This window comes from Schistocerca nitens, chromosome 1 (genome assembly GCF_023898315.1).
Source record: "Schistocerca nitens isolate TAMUIC-IGC-003100 chromosome 1, iqSchNite1.1, whole genome shotgun sequence".
Lineage (NCBI taxonomy): Eukaryota > Metazoa > Arthropoda > Insecta > Orthoptera > Acrididae > Schistocerca > Schistocerca nitens.
Window position 1 is genome coordinate 915,296,947 of NC_064614.1, and position 17,037 is coordinate 915,313,983.

Consider the following 17,037-nt stretch of genomic DNA (forward strand, 5'->3'; position numbering starts at 1 on the left):
AATCGCTTGCTAACCGTAGAGTGTGTCTCAAAGAATATGCTAGTGAGTTTATACGTATGTGTTGGGCCCACTGACACACATCAACCACAGTCTTGCCTGTACATCACTGCCTGACTGTTTCCTTGTACTTCCTGCCTTCATCAATATTTCGAGAGAGCCTCTTGTACATACGCAGCTGCCTGGAAAGATGTTGGTGACTGACCCTAGTCGAGTATCATTAGTAACGCTAAGACCATCGCTTTGCGACTGTGCGGTGCTGGTTTCGGCTGTTACAGAGGGCCGTTTGCTACACCTGGAATAGGCGCAGCATGTTGTCGTTATTCCAGAGGACGCGAGAGCTGTCTTCGCTTGCACCACGGCAGTGGTTGTAGTAGGAGGACGAGCCCGCAGCATCACTAGCAGCCCAGTGTTCTCCGACGCACGCCAAGTTGTTGTTATTCTGCTGTTGTTGTTGTTGCTGCTGCTGCTGCTGCAGCTGGAGTTGATTGTGTTGCTGCTGCTGGACTAGGCAGGCCTTGCAAGCAGTTCCGCATTCTTTGCATGGCACTTGTGGTTGTTGGCGGGATGATGGTACTGGTTGCTGTTGCAAGGGTTGTTGTTGTTGGTGGTGCTGTTGTTGTTGTTGGTGCTGGTGTTGAGCCAGCCACGCCTGTTGTTGATGTGTAATTGCCTGATGATGATTCTGGTGTTGTTGTGGCACATGGTTTTGTAGCTGCTGCTGTTGTTGTTGTTGTTGTTGTTGTAGCTGTTGATGTGACCAACTGGTAGCAACATCCTCAGCTGCCGAGGCAACGACTGGTTGCAGCTGCTGCTGCTGCTGTTGTTGCTGCTGGTGCAGGACCGGTGCGTGTCTCGCCCTCTTCGGAGCGCGGCCCCACGGAGCGTTCACGGTGGTGGAGGCAGCGCGGCGAGCAGCGTGGTGCTCTGGTCCGGGCTCCGCCGCTGAGCTGCACTGCTGCAAATGCGGCACCCCTTGGTGATGGCTGTGATGGTGTTGGTGTTGGTGATGACGCGCAGTTGCCCGCAACTTGCCAGTGCTGCTGCCGCCCGCGGCATGCGCCACCGACGCCGCACCTGCCGGGGTCGCCACCCACGGCTGCTGCAGTACCCTCTGGTAGGACGCGGCCGCCGCCGCAGCTGCCGCCGCCGAAGACGACGTCATGGCGGCCCCTGAGCCGACGCTGGCGCTGCTGGCACTGGTGACGGCAGCCGCACCGGCGGGCAGCATACAGGCTCGGCAGCAGCTGACGGCAGCAACGGCTACGGCGGGCTGCCTGCTCGTCGGTGGTGCCAGCTGCTGTTGCTGGCGGTGGTGGTGCTGCTGCTGTTGCTGCTGCTGGTGTTGGCGGTGATGCTGGTGACTCTGGTGGTGGTGCTGCGCATGGGTCATTTGGGCACCGAGCCGCCTATCTTTTGGTGCTGCCAAAGCGGCCATCTCAGTTCCCGAAGACGCTCCCAACAGTTCTGAAATACACAGAAAAACAACCTTATTTAGTGTCGATCGTAGAGCTAGGAGTATGTTTTCATCCCATTGTCAAGAGGGGACAATAATAAAAAATACACTACTGGCCATTAAAATTGCTACATCACGAATATGACGTGCTACAGACGCGAAATTTAACCGACAGGAAGAAGATGCTGTGATATGCACATGATTAGCTTTTCAGAGCATTCACACAAGGTTGGCGCCGGTGGCGACAATTACAACGTGCTGACATGAGGAAAGTTTCCAACCGATTTCTCATACACAAACAGCAGTTGACCGGCGTTGCCTGGTGAAACGTTGCTGTGATGTCTCGTGAAAGGAGGAGAAATGCGTACCATCACGTTTCCGACTTTGATAAAGGTCGGATTGTAGCCTAGCAGAATATGGAATCGGTGGGTTCAGGGGCGTAATACGGAAAGCCGTGCTGGATCCCAACGGCCACGTATCACTAGCAGTCGAGATGACAGGAATGCTACACCATGGCTGTAACGGATCGTGCATCCACGTCTCGATGCCTGAGTCAACAGATGGGGACGTTTGCAATACAACAACCACCTGCACGAACAGTTCGACGACGTCTGCAGCAGCATGGACTATCAGCTCGGAGACCATAGCTGCGGTTACCCTTGACACTGCATCACAGACACGAGCGCCTGCGATGGTGTACTCAACGGCGAACCTGGATGCACGAATGGCAAAAAGTCCTTTTTTCGGATGAATCCAGGTTCTGTTTACAGCATCATTATGGTCGCATCCGTGTTTGGCGACATCACGGTGAACGCACATTGGAAGCGTGTATTCGTCATCGCCATACTGGCGTATCACCCGGCGTGATGGTATGGGGTGCCATTGGTTACACTTCTCAGCTCTTGTTCGCATTGACGGCACTTTGAACAGTGGACGTTACATCTCAGATGTTTTCGATCCCTGGCTCTACCCTTCATTCGATCCGTTCGAAACCCTACATTTGAGCAGGATAATGCACGACCGCATGTTGCAGGTCCTGTACGGGCCTTTCTGGATACAGAAAATGTTCGACTGTTGCCCTGGCCAGCACATTCTCTAGATCTCTCACCAATTGAAAACGTCTGGTCAATGGTGGCCGAGCAACTGGCTCGTCACAATACGCCAGTAACTACTCTTGATGAACTGTGGTATCGTGTTGAAGCTACGTGGGCAGCTGTACTTGTACACGCCATCCAAGCTCTGTTTGACTAAATGACCAGGTGTATCAAGGCCGTTATTACGGTCAGAGGCGGTTGTTCTGGGTACTGATTTCTCAGGATCTACGCACCCAAATTGCTTGAAAATGTAATCACATGTCAGTTCTAGTATAATAAATTCGTCCAATGAATACCCGTTTATCATCTGCATTTCTTCTTGGTGTAGCAATTTTAATGGCCAGTAGTGTACTTTGGCAATATTTCCTACAATGCACTACAAAAACGAAAAATTTAATATTAATGAGTTATGGCATCAAACTGGAGTACATGCCCTGTTCTTCACAAATTTATTTGTCATATTCAGTAGATGTATACAGTTGATCAGTTTTGAAACTAATGCGTTCAGAACTGAAAATCCAGTATCACTTTGATCTTAAGCTACCACTGTGAGTGCTTGAGGACAGCCTGACATGTTACTTTCTTAACACGGTACTATATTAAGAGTTCCTATGTTAACTGGTTAAAATCTATGTTGGTGAACTATGATATAGGATGATTCGTGTTGACTTTTAAAATCCCTCATATGAGCTGGGAAAAGTGACTTAATATATGACATTTGAACCGCATATGTTGGGAAATACCCCAAAACTGGATGAGTTATGTTGAACGTATGACGTCACCAGATGACGTACCTCGCTGCCCGTGCAGCGATTGGGCTTACGCATGAAGGGACGACTGAGCGATACAATACTTGTATTCGAGCAAAAGGTGGAAATTTCGAACGGCGCAAATTTCGAACACCTTCTGTAACCGTGATGTGTTGTAAGCCTAGAAGTAACAACATTTTTGTCCTCGCTGTAACTAAGTTAAACCTGTCCTTTTTTTCTGTACATTTACTTTTGTCCCGTCTTTTTTTTTCAGACAATAGTTTGTAAACCAAACGTAAGTTATTAACTGGTAACGACGCAATTTGGAAGCTTATACTCAATTATACGTGACGCAATACAGTAGGGTTTTGTTATATTGCACTGTACAATAAACCAGCGGAGACTATGAGACGGGTATATAACACAATGAATCTTTTTTCAGTCAACAGTCTTTTCACTCGTTTGATGCAACCCGGTACGAATTCTTCTTTTGTGCCATCTTTTTCATCTGAGAGCAGCAATTGCATCGTATGGCCTCAGTTATATGCTGGATGTATTGCTATCTCTGTCTTACTCTGCAGTTTTTACCCTCTACATGCCAATTGTTGCCCGTAGTTTCATATTGTCTTTGTGGGTGTTTTCCATTTATTCCTTTCCTCTCCGATTCTGCGGAGAACCTCCTTATTAGTGCACCTAATTTTCAACATTTTTCTGTAGCACCGCATCTCAGAGGTTTCGTTCTCAGAGGTTCCGATCCTCTTCTTTTCCGGTTTTCCACAGTTGCTGTTACAGAAGCATACAGTGCTGTGCTCCAATGTTAGGTCAATGGAAACACATAATGGTCTAGCATAATGAAAAACATACTGCCTACCAGACGCGATACCCCAATCCTGAGTCCCACGTAATTTTCCCAGCGTCACACTGACGGGAATACGTGACTTGGGATGAGATGATCGGGCGCGACAGACCGATAAATGTGGCAAGGCATGTCATGTGGTGACATTTTCAACATTTGTCATCTACTTTTCGGGCGTATCCAGACATTTGCGACCCCATGTGATTTGAATTAATTTTCTTAGTGTCATCTACGTCGCTTCTGAGGTTTTTAAACTTTAATAAGTATCACCCAGTATATCTACCAAATCGAATCAAGAAATTTGTGAACAAAGAGTGAATTAACCATTAAATAAGCTAGGGTCCAGAGTTTCTAGAACTTATTTCTGACTGGTTATATCTATATTAAGCGAGTCAGTGTGCTCTCTGTCATGTGGTTCACGAATGTGAAGAAGGAAAACCAAAATACTTGTATTAGTTTACTGAGCCAGTACGCACACGAATGGTCACAATTAAGTTAGTTAACATCACTGTGCAGTATGTGGTTTAACGTTTGTATCTGTTGCACAACTCTGAAATATCAAAAAATGGTTCAAATGGCTCAGCACTATGGGACTTAACATCTGAGGTCATCAGCCCCCTAGACTTAGAACTACTTAAACCTAACTAACCTAAGGACATCACACACAGCCACGCCCGAGGCAGGATTCGAACCTGCGACCGTAACAGCAGCGCGTTTCCGGACTGAAGAGCCTAGAACCGCTCGGCCATAACGTCCGGCTCTGAAATATCATATTATGTGCAAGTCTGACAAATAAAACTTGTCATTTAACAATTATTTGTATGACAAATGCAACTGATAATTTACAGTTCAAAATGGTTCAAATGGCTCTGAGCACTATGGGACTTAACATCTATGGTCATCAGTCCCCTAGAACTTAGAACTACTTAAACCTAACTAACCTAAGGACATCACACAACACCCAGCCATCACGAGGCAGAGAAAATCCCTGACCCCGCCGGGAATCGAACCCGGGAACCCGGGCGCGGGAAGCGAGAACGCTACCGTACGACCACAAGCTACGGGCAATTTACAGTTGATGTGAGAAACTTTTTGAGTATTATTCTAATTTTCTTATCTATTCATGGGCTTAATTGTTCTATACTGCAAGTAAGAAAATCAGATCTACTAAATTTCATTTCTTATGTCATTAACAGAACCTTGCTAGCAATATCGTTATATTAGGAATGGAACTTGGACCTGAGAACGTAAATTTCAAGAACTTATCTCAGAAATGGATTGCGTGAAATCTGGCGTGTATTATTTCATGGTACCAAGTGAGTTGATCTCAAGATTCTGTGTTAAATTAAGCTCATATGCTTCCAGAACGAGATTTTCACTCTGCAGCGGAGTGTGCGCTGATATGAAACTTCCTGGCAGATTAAAACTGTGTTAAGCTCATATGATTCTTGCTAAACGAACTATAATCTAAGATGTTAAATGAAGACTACTTCAACAGGAAATAATATGTAAGTGCAAACACATCGTGTATCTAGAACAGAAAACTTCAATTACTGCCGTCAGTATTTTGTGTACAGAAGAGCTATTAACTGGATAAAAGAACAATATATGCTCAGTTGTAAGACGTTATCCATACCTGTATGAACATCAGATAATTGTTTTATCGTTATGACCTACAGTGTTGTGCTGACAACAAAGACTCCCTTTGAACGGAATGAATACACCGAGACCAGAGGACGGTCCTTCACTCTGTCCTAGTTGTCCCTTCTAACCACCGTGGCAAATTGTCTTCTTGTCAGCTAACCGAGCGTAAAGAGACAACGTCAAAGCGGGACGAGCCACGGAGGTGGTGGGTCGTGAACCGCCATTACGCTGATGTGTCGTCGGCCGGAAGACCATCGGCGGCTGTCCTCCCGCGTCAGATCCGATGGCGGCGGTAAACAAGGCCGCCTGCCGTCGCCCGCCATAACCCTCACCAGCAAACTTATTTTCCTTCTTTTCACGGCGTCACTTTGCTCACAAAACAACGAGTTACGGCCGAATGAAAGTCCAGGTTTTCATCGAAACGCTAATCTAGTATTTGTGGGGCGGTGACATACCTTCACTTTTACGTCACGGTCAAACCGACACAGAAGTAATTAGGAAAAGAGGGATAAATCTCCGAAACAAGGATGTGTGAATGAAATGGCTGTAACCTTCTGGAGGAAGTAAAATTACTGCATGTATATGCTTAAGTTACACAGGTACGGTGTCTGTTCTTTATGACATGCATTGTGTCGATTCGCAGCTGCATACAGGGTGGCCAGAAACAGTTTGAAAAGCTTGTAAATGTGTTGCAGTGTGGTTTGTCCTGAGAAGTACTTCTCAGGAGAAAAATTCGATACGTTGCACCGTTTTAGAGTTAATTAGAATTTCAGTTAGCCAATCAGGCCGTTGCGCTCTAAAATTCAAGCCGCTCACCAGAGACTGTGTCGTAAAATGTATTCGTTTGGTTCCCTAAAACCGAGTAAGAGAGAGGTACAAAAAATTATACACAGACCGCCAGTTAGGATCGAACCCGAGCCAAAGTTTGACGTGTCCTGTGCGCTATCATCTACGCTGTGAGAACAAGTGACACTGATTATACATGGCGGGCCGTTAGAATATTCTCGCGCCACCGCCTGATTGGCTAACTTCAGACCCAATTAACTCGGAAACGGCATAACTTATCGAATTTTTTTGCTGAAAAGTTATTTCTCAGCACCCTTACAAGCCTTTCAAACTGTTTCTGACCACCCTGTATACGTAATTTACTGATAAAAGAAATTTCTGATTTTTGCTTCATTGGGGCACTGAAATAATTCACTGGCAACGGATGAAAATTTGTACCTGAGTGAGATTCGAATTCGGATTTCCCATTTTACGCGAGCGATCGATCGCCTTATCCGCTTCGGCTACCCGGGGACACCTGCTGTTCCGATCCATATCTCCGTATGTCACGCACTACAGCGTAGTATCCCCTTTCAATTAACCCTCTTCGCTCGCGGCCCTACAAAAATGTGTGTGAAATCTTATGGGACTTAACTGCTAAGGTCATCAGTCCCTAAGCTTACACACTACTTAACCTAAATTATCCTAAGGACTAACACACACACCCATGTCCGAGAGAGGACTCGTACCTCCGCCGGGACCAGCCGCACAGTCCATGACTGCAGCGCCCCAGACCGCTCGGGCTCGCGGCCCTACATGCATATCCGAAGCAACAGATACCATACCTATATAATACATGCGCCTGACAATTTATCCAACTTTCAGTGAAGACGCCCAATAATGTCCGACCTCTCACGGCAATACAGTAGGACTGCGAGCTGAGAGGAATAATGGACAGTGGATTACACTCTTTAGTGTGCGGCATATGGAGTTTGGGCCGCACGGGAGACGCGCTCAGAAAGCCGAAGCTGTTAATGTGACTGCTTGCGTAAAGCGTGGTACCAGGATTCGAACGTCGGTGTTACACAAATTTTAATCTGTTGCCAGTGAGTCACTTCAACGCCCCAATGCAGCAAAAGTTGGAAGTTCATTTCGTCAAGTATATGCTGAAGTCAGTTGCTCCCTACTTCACAAGATCATCCCCATCCTCACCTACAGACCCCAAATACTTGTCCACAGACTTAACCACTGCAGCATCACGCTGGATACCAATAACAGTGTAGATTACGAGATCTGGAAAGGGAATTGGAAGAGGCAGTTTTCGGTGGACCGAGTTCATATCTTTTTCATTATGTCGGAATCTAAAAGTTAGCTCAGGCTACACTAACGAAGACAGAACGTCATTTCGTCACAGTAACTTACACTGTTACCAACATATTCGTCAAGAGAGATTCTGCAAGTGTGGTGACGCAAAAAAAAAAAAAATCCCTTTACTTTTCGGTCTAAGTTGCACAGTTATTTTTATGTTACGACAAGTTTCGATCAAAGCTGACCAGCTGACCGTCTTTAGATCCTTATAGTTGCGAAGCCGCTGATTGAAATAGAATTACAGGCGAGAATGCGTGCAACTACATAAATCTGAAGATGATACACTTGAATTGTAACTAGCCATATCGAAAAAATAAATGTGGGAGGGCAGAATGAACTAATAAAAGTTAATCACTGACTTAAAACTAAGTGCACCTGACCAAACTACCTTGATTTTGAGTTCAAGGATTGATGAGAAATAAAGCCACTACACAACGCAGGAAAAACTACGTGTTTTGCGTCAGAAGATAGTAATAAGCATAGACTGCGCTTGTTGGCTTCCTTCACTTTCTTCATGTGTCAGTATGGAGAAATCTGGAGTCTTGTGTGATGCGTCAGTGGAACGAGTTGATAACTTAGGTAACTACGATTCTACATAACCAGCAACAGATATGTAATCAAGAAATAAATATAAGGATAGCTATTACAACAGAAGAAGAAACATTTCTATGTGCTCCACTATATAAGCGATTAAGGAAAAGATTAATGTAGTTTTTTGTATGGACTGCTGCCCTTTACGGTGCGGAAACATAGGACTGGACACTGCAGAACTTGTAGTTATGGTCATGCTCAACTGGGCAAAAGATCACATCATCTTGTGATGTCGGTTGTTATGGATCATCAGATAGCCGGTCTGTGAAAACCCAATTTGGTAAGATCAAAGTGCAAAGCTTCACGACTGAAAAACAGTTCCCCACAAATTTTTGAAGATAAACGTTTAATTTCCACAGTCATTTTCTCTAAAGCTTTTCTCACGATGTGACCAGTTTTGGAACATCCAAACCCGTTCTTTTATGTTCAAATGGTTCAAATGGCTCTGAGCACTATGGGACTCAACTGCTGTGGTCATAAGTCCCCTAGAACTTAGAACTACTTAAACCTAAGGACATCACACACATCCATGCCCGAGCCAGGATTCGAACCTGCGACCGTAGCGGTCGCGCGGTTCCAGACGAAAGCGCCTTTAACCGCGCGGCCACTCCGGCCGGCGTTCTTGTATGTCCACAAACATTAATAACATGAAGTAAGCTATATTGCACCCCCATCATCATCGGCTGTACATGTTTCAAATATGGTGCATTTCAAGTATAAGCATGATTCACTTCGCACCCCTTATCCACATTCACTTCTATCGCCTTGAGAGTATGTTGATCGACTCACAGCGAGCATCGGAACCCTGTGACTATATAAACATAAGAGACTGCATGAGAGATGAATGTCGGTTTTTAATTTCATTTCCTGTTCCTCTCTTAGAGAATATTATTTCTTATTTAACTGCTCTTTTCCAATCTAAATGACCAGACAAGTCGTTCATTGTAATTTAGGTAAGTTTTTTCTCCTCACAGAAATGTTGCAGTAGCGTCAGACGCTACATTATTAGTATTAAAGCATTCAATAAAATCTCATTAATTTCTCTTATTTACTGTGTAAACCAAAGAACTGGAATGTAATTATAAAATTCAAATTTTCCTTTCTTTGGGCCTTTGTCCCGCAGCACGTGGGGTCGGCCTTGTTATTACGGAATTGGCAGTGTTAGTTGCAGAGGGTGGCCGGATACCCTTCCTGCCGCCACTCCCAACCCTCGGGATGTAAGTAGTGTACCCCAGCTGTCTGCATCTAGTGTAAGCCATGAAAGAGTGCGAACGTATTTCAAACATCTGTGGACTGTGTAACTTATGCGGAACGTGGGGACCAGGCCAGTATTCACCTTGAGGGATATAGAAAACCACCTAAAAACCACATCCAGGCTGGACGACATACCGTCCCTAGTCGTTAATCCGCCAGGCGGATTCGATGCATGGCCCGCGCGCCTACGTGAGTCCAGTAAGCAGTGCATTAGCGTTGTCGGCTACCTTGGCGGGTTCAAATTCAAATCCAAATCTTCTGCTATAAAAACTTTGTATGGAGAAAACAGTTTTCCATGAATGGCTATGGTTACGCTAATTGATATGTGAAAGCTCCCTGCAGACTAGCATCAAGCTGAAAAATACAATAAAAGTCGTAACGGCTAACCAAGTTTTACAAGCTCTTCTTAACTAACGATATTTACTTATATTTCCGTATGAACTGGTGTCAGTTATTCGTTTCACAAAGCGAAAGGGACGGAGTATTGCGATGAACTAAGGATTACACATTGTTGCGGAAGACAGCTACTCTATGGTACGGAAGGCAACTGAAAGAAATTCCCAATGAGACGAACAGAAATGACAGTTTTAATCAAAGACGCTAATTACACTGAAGCCACAGCGATTTATGTTGATCCCATGCACGTTAAAAATGCAGTATATGGTTCTTAATTGGGCGTGTCACCACCACGGACAGTAATTCACAGCGTGCTGCTATGTTGGCCACAATGTTGGCAAGGAGTTTTTGTGATTCGAACAATTTAGAGTTTTGTCGATGAGTCTTAAGATGAATTTTTTCATAAATTAATTATTGTGCAAACACCGATATTCATTTTAACGTCCGCGTTCTAGCTCTTATGCAGACAAACTGTTACCACGTCTGCTGCTGTCAGATAAAATATTGCCTCTAATTTCATATATTAAATAATGTTTATCACAATATTCGTCTATCTGTATTTCGAATGCTAAGTAGCCTGTTTGTATTTGCGCCTACTAGATGGCACTTTTGGTGTAATGTTCACCTGCCCACAAGTGCTAACGCTCAGTCTGATGGTACCGCAGCTTGTCATGTATGAGACTAAAGTTTTATCGCTTGATATTTATTTTTACGTGACATGTAAGTACTATGCCTTCTCTTTTTATACTACCATTGCAAACTTACACTTCTAAAAAAATACCAAAAACTTTGCACTTATGTTACAGGCTAGTTTAAATGTTTTATTTCTGATGAAGGCACTCTCAGAAGTGGCCGAAAGCTAGGTCAAAAAGACTTCATTTTTGCGACTGAGGGCTGTTATTGCTTTAATTACACAAATATATGTGAGTTTAACACACCAAACTAAATATAACAATCCGGCAAAGAGCAGGGGTGCTTTATACCAAAATATTCACAAAGTATCCCTCAACAACGTCCAAAATTTGGTCCATGGAGTGCGGGTTGACCTTGTTTGGTAGTGGCCACATTTCGTCGTGGTGGTCGACGTTTCCACACTCTGCACCCCCCCCCCCCTTCCCCCTGCTGGAATCATTGTCAAGAAATTCTTGTGTCCCTGGTTCACTGAACATTGTCCTTATGTCCTAATTGAGGTGACCATAAAATCCTGTAGAAGATTCGAGCTGAGGGGTTGAAGCGTTGGTTGTGTAAGAAGAATATGTCACAGACTAACAACCTAGATTTTCTTTTCAATGGTAATTACCACGAAAGCCTCCACACTTACATGCAAATCATAGCTTGAAGGAAGATAACTTCTGAGTTAAGATCGCGTTTGTAAAACTTTTATTTACTATGACCGATTTCGGTAAAAAGGAGTTACCATCAGCTGATCTCGGTAAATGTTAGGGCACGTTCCCAGTCATCAAAAAACTGTACAACACCATTTGATGACGCACTCCGGTTCGAAACTGTCTACAGGCATCACCCGGCAAAGTCCGCAGCTTGCGGTCTTGCGGTAGCGTTCTCGCTTCCGGCCCACGGGGTCCCGGGTTCGATTCCCGGCGGAGTCATGGATTTTCTCTGCATCGTGATAACTGTGTGTGGTGTGTTCTTCATCATCATTCCATCATCACTGAAAGTGCTACAGGGAAGATAAAGTGCTTTCTCCTCTCGCATCAAATAGTGAAATATAGCAGTATAAAGTGTTTCTTATTAGTGAAATCAGTGATACAAAGTGCTTCTCACCAAACATCTGTCATTCTCGCAGCCAAAACAGTGTCAAAAGTATGCCCAGTAGTACTACCAGTTTTTTTTAATTAATTTTTTTCATTATTTGTACTATATTGTCTAGGAGACACGCATTACTTAGTTGAAAGTGCCATCTACTCATAATTTTTTTAAATGATGTCCTTTACTATGTGCCCATAAAATTATAATGTTTACTCACACTCTCCTTTCTGCTTCTCTTATATAATATGACAAAATTTTCTCTCTTCTTCAATTTATGTATAATCTGTAGTATATGCAAAAAAGTTTCTTTCACTTCTGCTCCATCTACCATGGTGATGTTACCCTCATACTGTCCCACCTAACAGTGCAAACTAGAGGAAGAGATCAAACCAGAATGCACAATGTGCCTGTGGCATTACAGGTGCATGACATACAGAAACATGAACTCAAAATCAACGTGTCGATGCTACATATAAATTATTATGCCTGTCCTGCAACGTCTACCGAAAAAAAGGATGACAAATGGCCATGTAAAAGGGTTCAAGGAACAACAATAAGAGAGAAACGAAAAAGAAAAAAATATAAAAACGAAAACCTATAAAATCACAGTAATATTAACCAACACTAGGAATATAATAGGTTAATAGAATAAAATGTCTTTTTTTAATGTATCGTTGTTAATATATTTAAATAAATATATATGGTTACAAAAAAAACCGTCGCAAGTCGCCGAAGTGGCGTCAACTAAAAAGAACTTGCAATACGGCGGCCGAACTTCCCCGCATGGGGCCTCCCGGCCAACAACGCCATACGATCATTTCATTTCACTCGACATATAGTAGCTTATTTTCTTTTCTCGGTGTAATACTACCAAAAAGTTGCGGATAAAATATAAGAGAACTGTGTAAAGTAACAGCAACGTTAGCAAATTTAATATCTTATAAATAGTCAGATATGATACACTTAGTGAAAATTATAAGAATGTCATCTCAAACATTTATGAACGTCCTTCTTGAGTTCAGTCATTCCATGACGCCCCATGTTTATTTTGCGACAAAGGAATCATAAAGTGTTCCCACGGAGAGCCAAACGGGTTCTTCATCTTTGCACAAGGAGAGTGGTGGTGGAGTTAAAAGCGCAGTTCCAGGGAGTGGTGTATTTATCAGGAGAGGTTCAACAAAGACCCGCAAGGTGGAGGCTGTGAGACATTCCTGACCTATCGGCGCGCGCGGAGAATGGGCGCGTCGCATGAGGCATGCGGAGAGAGAAACTAGAGATGGGTGGGACGGGGGAGAGGAGGGGAAGGGGGAAGAGGAAAGCCCACCCAGCTAGCCAGGAACGCGGCAAACTACTCGAGGCGGCACAAAGAGAAACGCGCGAAGTGGAGGAGGAGCGGACAGGCCCGCGTTCAGAGGCAGTCCAAACAGGAGCCGCGCGGCAAACACCGGAAAAGAAGTTGCGGCGAGCGCAGCGCGGCACGCCGTGCCAGGGGCGGGGGGAGCGGAGGTACTGTGGGCCGCCGTTAGCGCTATCTGGAGGCCGGGCCGCTAATGCACGGGCAAACAGCCGCGGGCCGGTGATAAATGCCCGGCCGGCCGCGCTATCTGGGCGCGCAGCCTCGCGCTTCCGGCCGTCCTAAGCTAACAGCGCCGCGCCGCGCGGGGCCCGGGCGCCTGCCTCCCGCCTTATCGCTCAGCGGATGACGGGGCCAAGTAAGTTGCGCTGGTAAGACTGCCTCCCAGCCTTTATCACCGCCGCGCCCTCAAGTGGACGCCATACGTCTCGAGACAGAGCGAGGCGGCAAGCTCCGTACACCACGCACTAGCCGCAGTCTCTCTGGGGAGAAATTACTTATGGGGTTCCACAAGGCTCAATTTTAGGTCCATTATTGTTTCTCATATATACAGCCCGATCGTCTGATATGTACGGTGATTATAATTAAAGTGCCAATACTCACAGAGTTATAATTATCTCATGACAGCAGAACTTGGTGGATACGCTAATGCGTTAATGCAGGATCGATTTACACCGAAAAAACAATCAGTTCCAGTTTTGGCCATCAGTTCCGAATCTGGCGCTGTGAATGCAGGAAAGACGAATAAAAATATTGTCGTGTGTAATGGGTAGGTAACGAGGCAGAAAAGGTTAAACAAGTGAAAAAGACCTAATGCTGATTTTAACCGCCGCATACATAATTTGTTCAATGTGAGCACAGGGAACACATACGAGGTGCTGTACCTGGTAAAACGGCGTGATCAACAGTTGTTCGATTAGCCAAGCGGTCTAGGACGCTGCAGTCATGGATTGTGCGGCTGGTCCTGGCGGAGGTTCGAGTCCTCCCTCGGGCATGGGTGTGTGTGTTTGTCCTCAGGATAATTTAGGTTAAGTAGTGTGTAAGCTTAGGGACTGATGACCTTAGCAGTTAAGTCCCATAAGATTTCACACACATTTGAACATTTTGAACAGTTGCTCGTAGAGCCCCGGTGGAATCTGAGCAAAGTGTTATTGTGTACCAGTCTTCAGATCAGGGAGAGACTGATCGCGCACCGTGTTATTTAGATATCCACATAGCCAAAAGTCATACTATTATCCTGCAAGCTATGCATCTCGAAAACCTCCGAAGATAACACGTTCGTTCAACGCTGCATTAAACAGAACTTGGCAAGTGACATGAGGTGTTTCCACATCTTGCAAAAAATAAAAAAAAAACAGTGTTTTACACACAGTTGCGCTCTTTTAAAGCAGTGCTAACATGATGAGAAAAGAGGTCTTCGATGACGTGCAGACGTCACGGTACGCCAGAAGAGCCGTCTGGGCGTAATCTCTTCAAAGGAGGACGTACGAGAATAAAGTCGTTTGTGAATCCACACCACACAATCAGATACAATTAGTGCAAAGGCTCTTCGTGCACAGTACCCCAAATTCGGCAGTTTTGTGTGCTGACTGCATCCCGTAGAATAAAATGTGCCTTGTCACTCCACAAAATATTTCATAACCACATCGATCAATCCCGAAAACTGAAGAGGAAATTCGAACGTTGCAGCAGATCGTGATGTTTCAGTTACTACACCGTCTGGATATCGTGTGGATACCAGTGTAATATAAATTGTAAACGTTCCGTACCGTTGGCCATGGGATGGACGATTCTCGTGGCACCGCATGAGGACTGGCACGTGCTGCGTTGTCAGTTGCAGCAAAAGCAACCTCGTCAATAACTTCCACCGGCAATAGCTTCCACAGGCATAGGAGACCTTCCTCTTCCAGATGACACACAAAGCTCACAAGTATTTTCGAATTTCGTTAACATCTTCTTTAAACCATTTAATGACATCGCGCCTGCCCCCAGACCTTTCAGTCGGAGACACTCTCTCAATGCAGCACTGTAATAGCTGTCGTTCACATAAAACAAATTCACTGACAGCGAGCAGTCTCAATTCTTGTTAGTCACGCTGTTCACTCACGTTATGGTTTGTCAAATTACTGCATGGACGTCAAACCGTCATACAGGCAATGTACAGCGCCAGATTTGCATCTTGTGGTCAAAACTGGAACTGATTTTCTCCCCCGCGTAAATCTGTTCAGCATTAACGCATTATCATATCTACCAAGTTTCGCTACCATACGATAATTACAGCCCAAAATGGACCACCTTGAGCAGCTACGGTTTAATCATAAGCACGCGGCACAACAAGCAGAATACGTTCTATTTGCAGGTCACACCCATATTGTAGAAATTCCTAGCATACATACTGCAACAGTACAAATTATTAATAATTTATAGGTCTCACTCTGAGTTTCAAAATCGAAACATAATCAATTCGGCAAATCCACGGATGCTACACGTAACACATGGGGAGCAAATAATAAGTAGAGCGCAAACTTCAAAAATTTGAGGCGTTCATAACAACGAGAATTTAAACTGAAAATAATAAATTTTCAACTCTGTGAATCTGAACATGGCAACTTAGTCCTGTCGAAACTAGTAATCCAGTGTGCCTATATGCGATCAAGGCAACAAAAAAATTTAATATCCTAAGCTTTCCTTACACGAAATTCATGAATCGCTATCCAGTCGACAACCTAAGGTATTTATAACTACGATTAATCGTAACAAATTATCATGAACATAAAATTAACAAACTCATCACAACAATGCACATCTACTAGCGTTCTTAAGCTTCATTTTTAGACAGTCATGCTGGAAAGATTCAACACCGCTCAGTTGCTAAATTTCTCGAAAAATCTCTCATTAAGAGTAGATTTGAGAACTCTTTGCAGGAGAGAGGCGTCACTTATGCTACATTTCTCCGGCAGACTTTTGTAGACGTTCTAATGTATTGTGACAAATTCTACAGTGCTTGAGTGAAGTTGCGAATTATTTGCCTGTGCCATGGAGTCTGTCCCTCAGAACTTAAAATTTATCTCCTTATAGGTCATTGCACCTCTAGTGTCCTTTTTGTAAGTCTTCCGTCGTTGGTGTTCGATTTTCAGACGGTCAAATGCACCACAGATTTGACTATTCTAGCCCCGCCTGTCGACCCATTCTCACACCTCTGCTTCCGCCAGTGTCTCTTCTCCTATCCTGGAAGTTTCAGTACACACTCTGCTACAGAGTGAAAGCTCATCCTGGAAACCATGCTCATACAGCACTATTTATCTGAATTAGTGCAAATATTCTGCCAGCCTCTATCCAAGGTCTGTATTCCGTGCACGTTTTATAATCTGTTCAAAAATGTTCACATGTGTGTGAGTTCATAAGGAACCAAACTGCAGAGGTCATCGGTCCCTACAGTTACACACTACTTAAACTAACCTATGCTAAGAACAATACACACACCCATGCTCCAGGGAAGACTCGAACCTCCGGTGGGAGGGGCCGCGCAGTCCGTGACATGGCGCCTCTAACCGCGCGGCCACTCCGCGCGGCGTTGTAATCTGTACAATCTTATTCTCGTGTTCCCTATGCGAGATATACACTGGTAGGAGCGTAATTATCGCACATTGTTCTCCACATACAGTTGTAACCTGGTAGCTGATGACGGCGACTTATCTATTTCTGTTCCTGTTAAACTTATATGCTCGGGAAAGTATCGCTTGCTT

At 44.6% G+C, this 17,037-nt stretch overlaps 1 protein-coding gene across 1 annotated transcript; it reads right to left on the bottom strand.

The window, feature by feature from the left end:
* Positions 1 to 286: 286 nt before the first annotated feature.
* Positions 287 to 1,162, bottom strand: LOC126212405 (putative mediator of RNA polymerase II transcription subunit 26). Its single transcript, XM_049940009.1, has one exon. The coding sequence runs from the start codon at positions 1,160 to 1,162 to the stop codon at positions 287 to 289; it is 876 nt and encodes a 291-aa protein (XP_049795966.1).
* Positions 1,163 to 17,037: the final 15,875 nt, after the last annotated feature.

Bases quoted from the DNA above. Each gene is read 5' to 3' on its own strand.
- LOC126212405 (XM_049940009.1), bottom strand. From the start codon at position 1,162: ATGACGTCGTCTTCGGCGGCGGCAGCTGCGGCGGCGGCCGCGTCCTAC.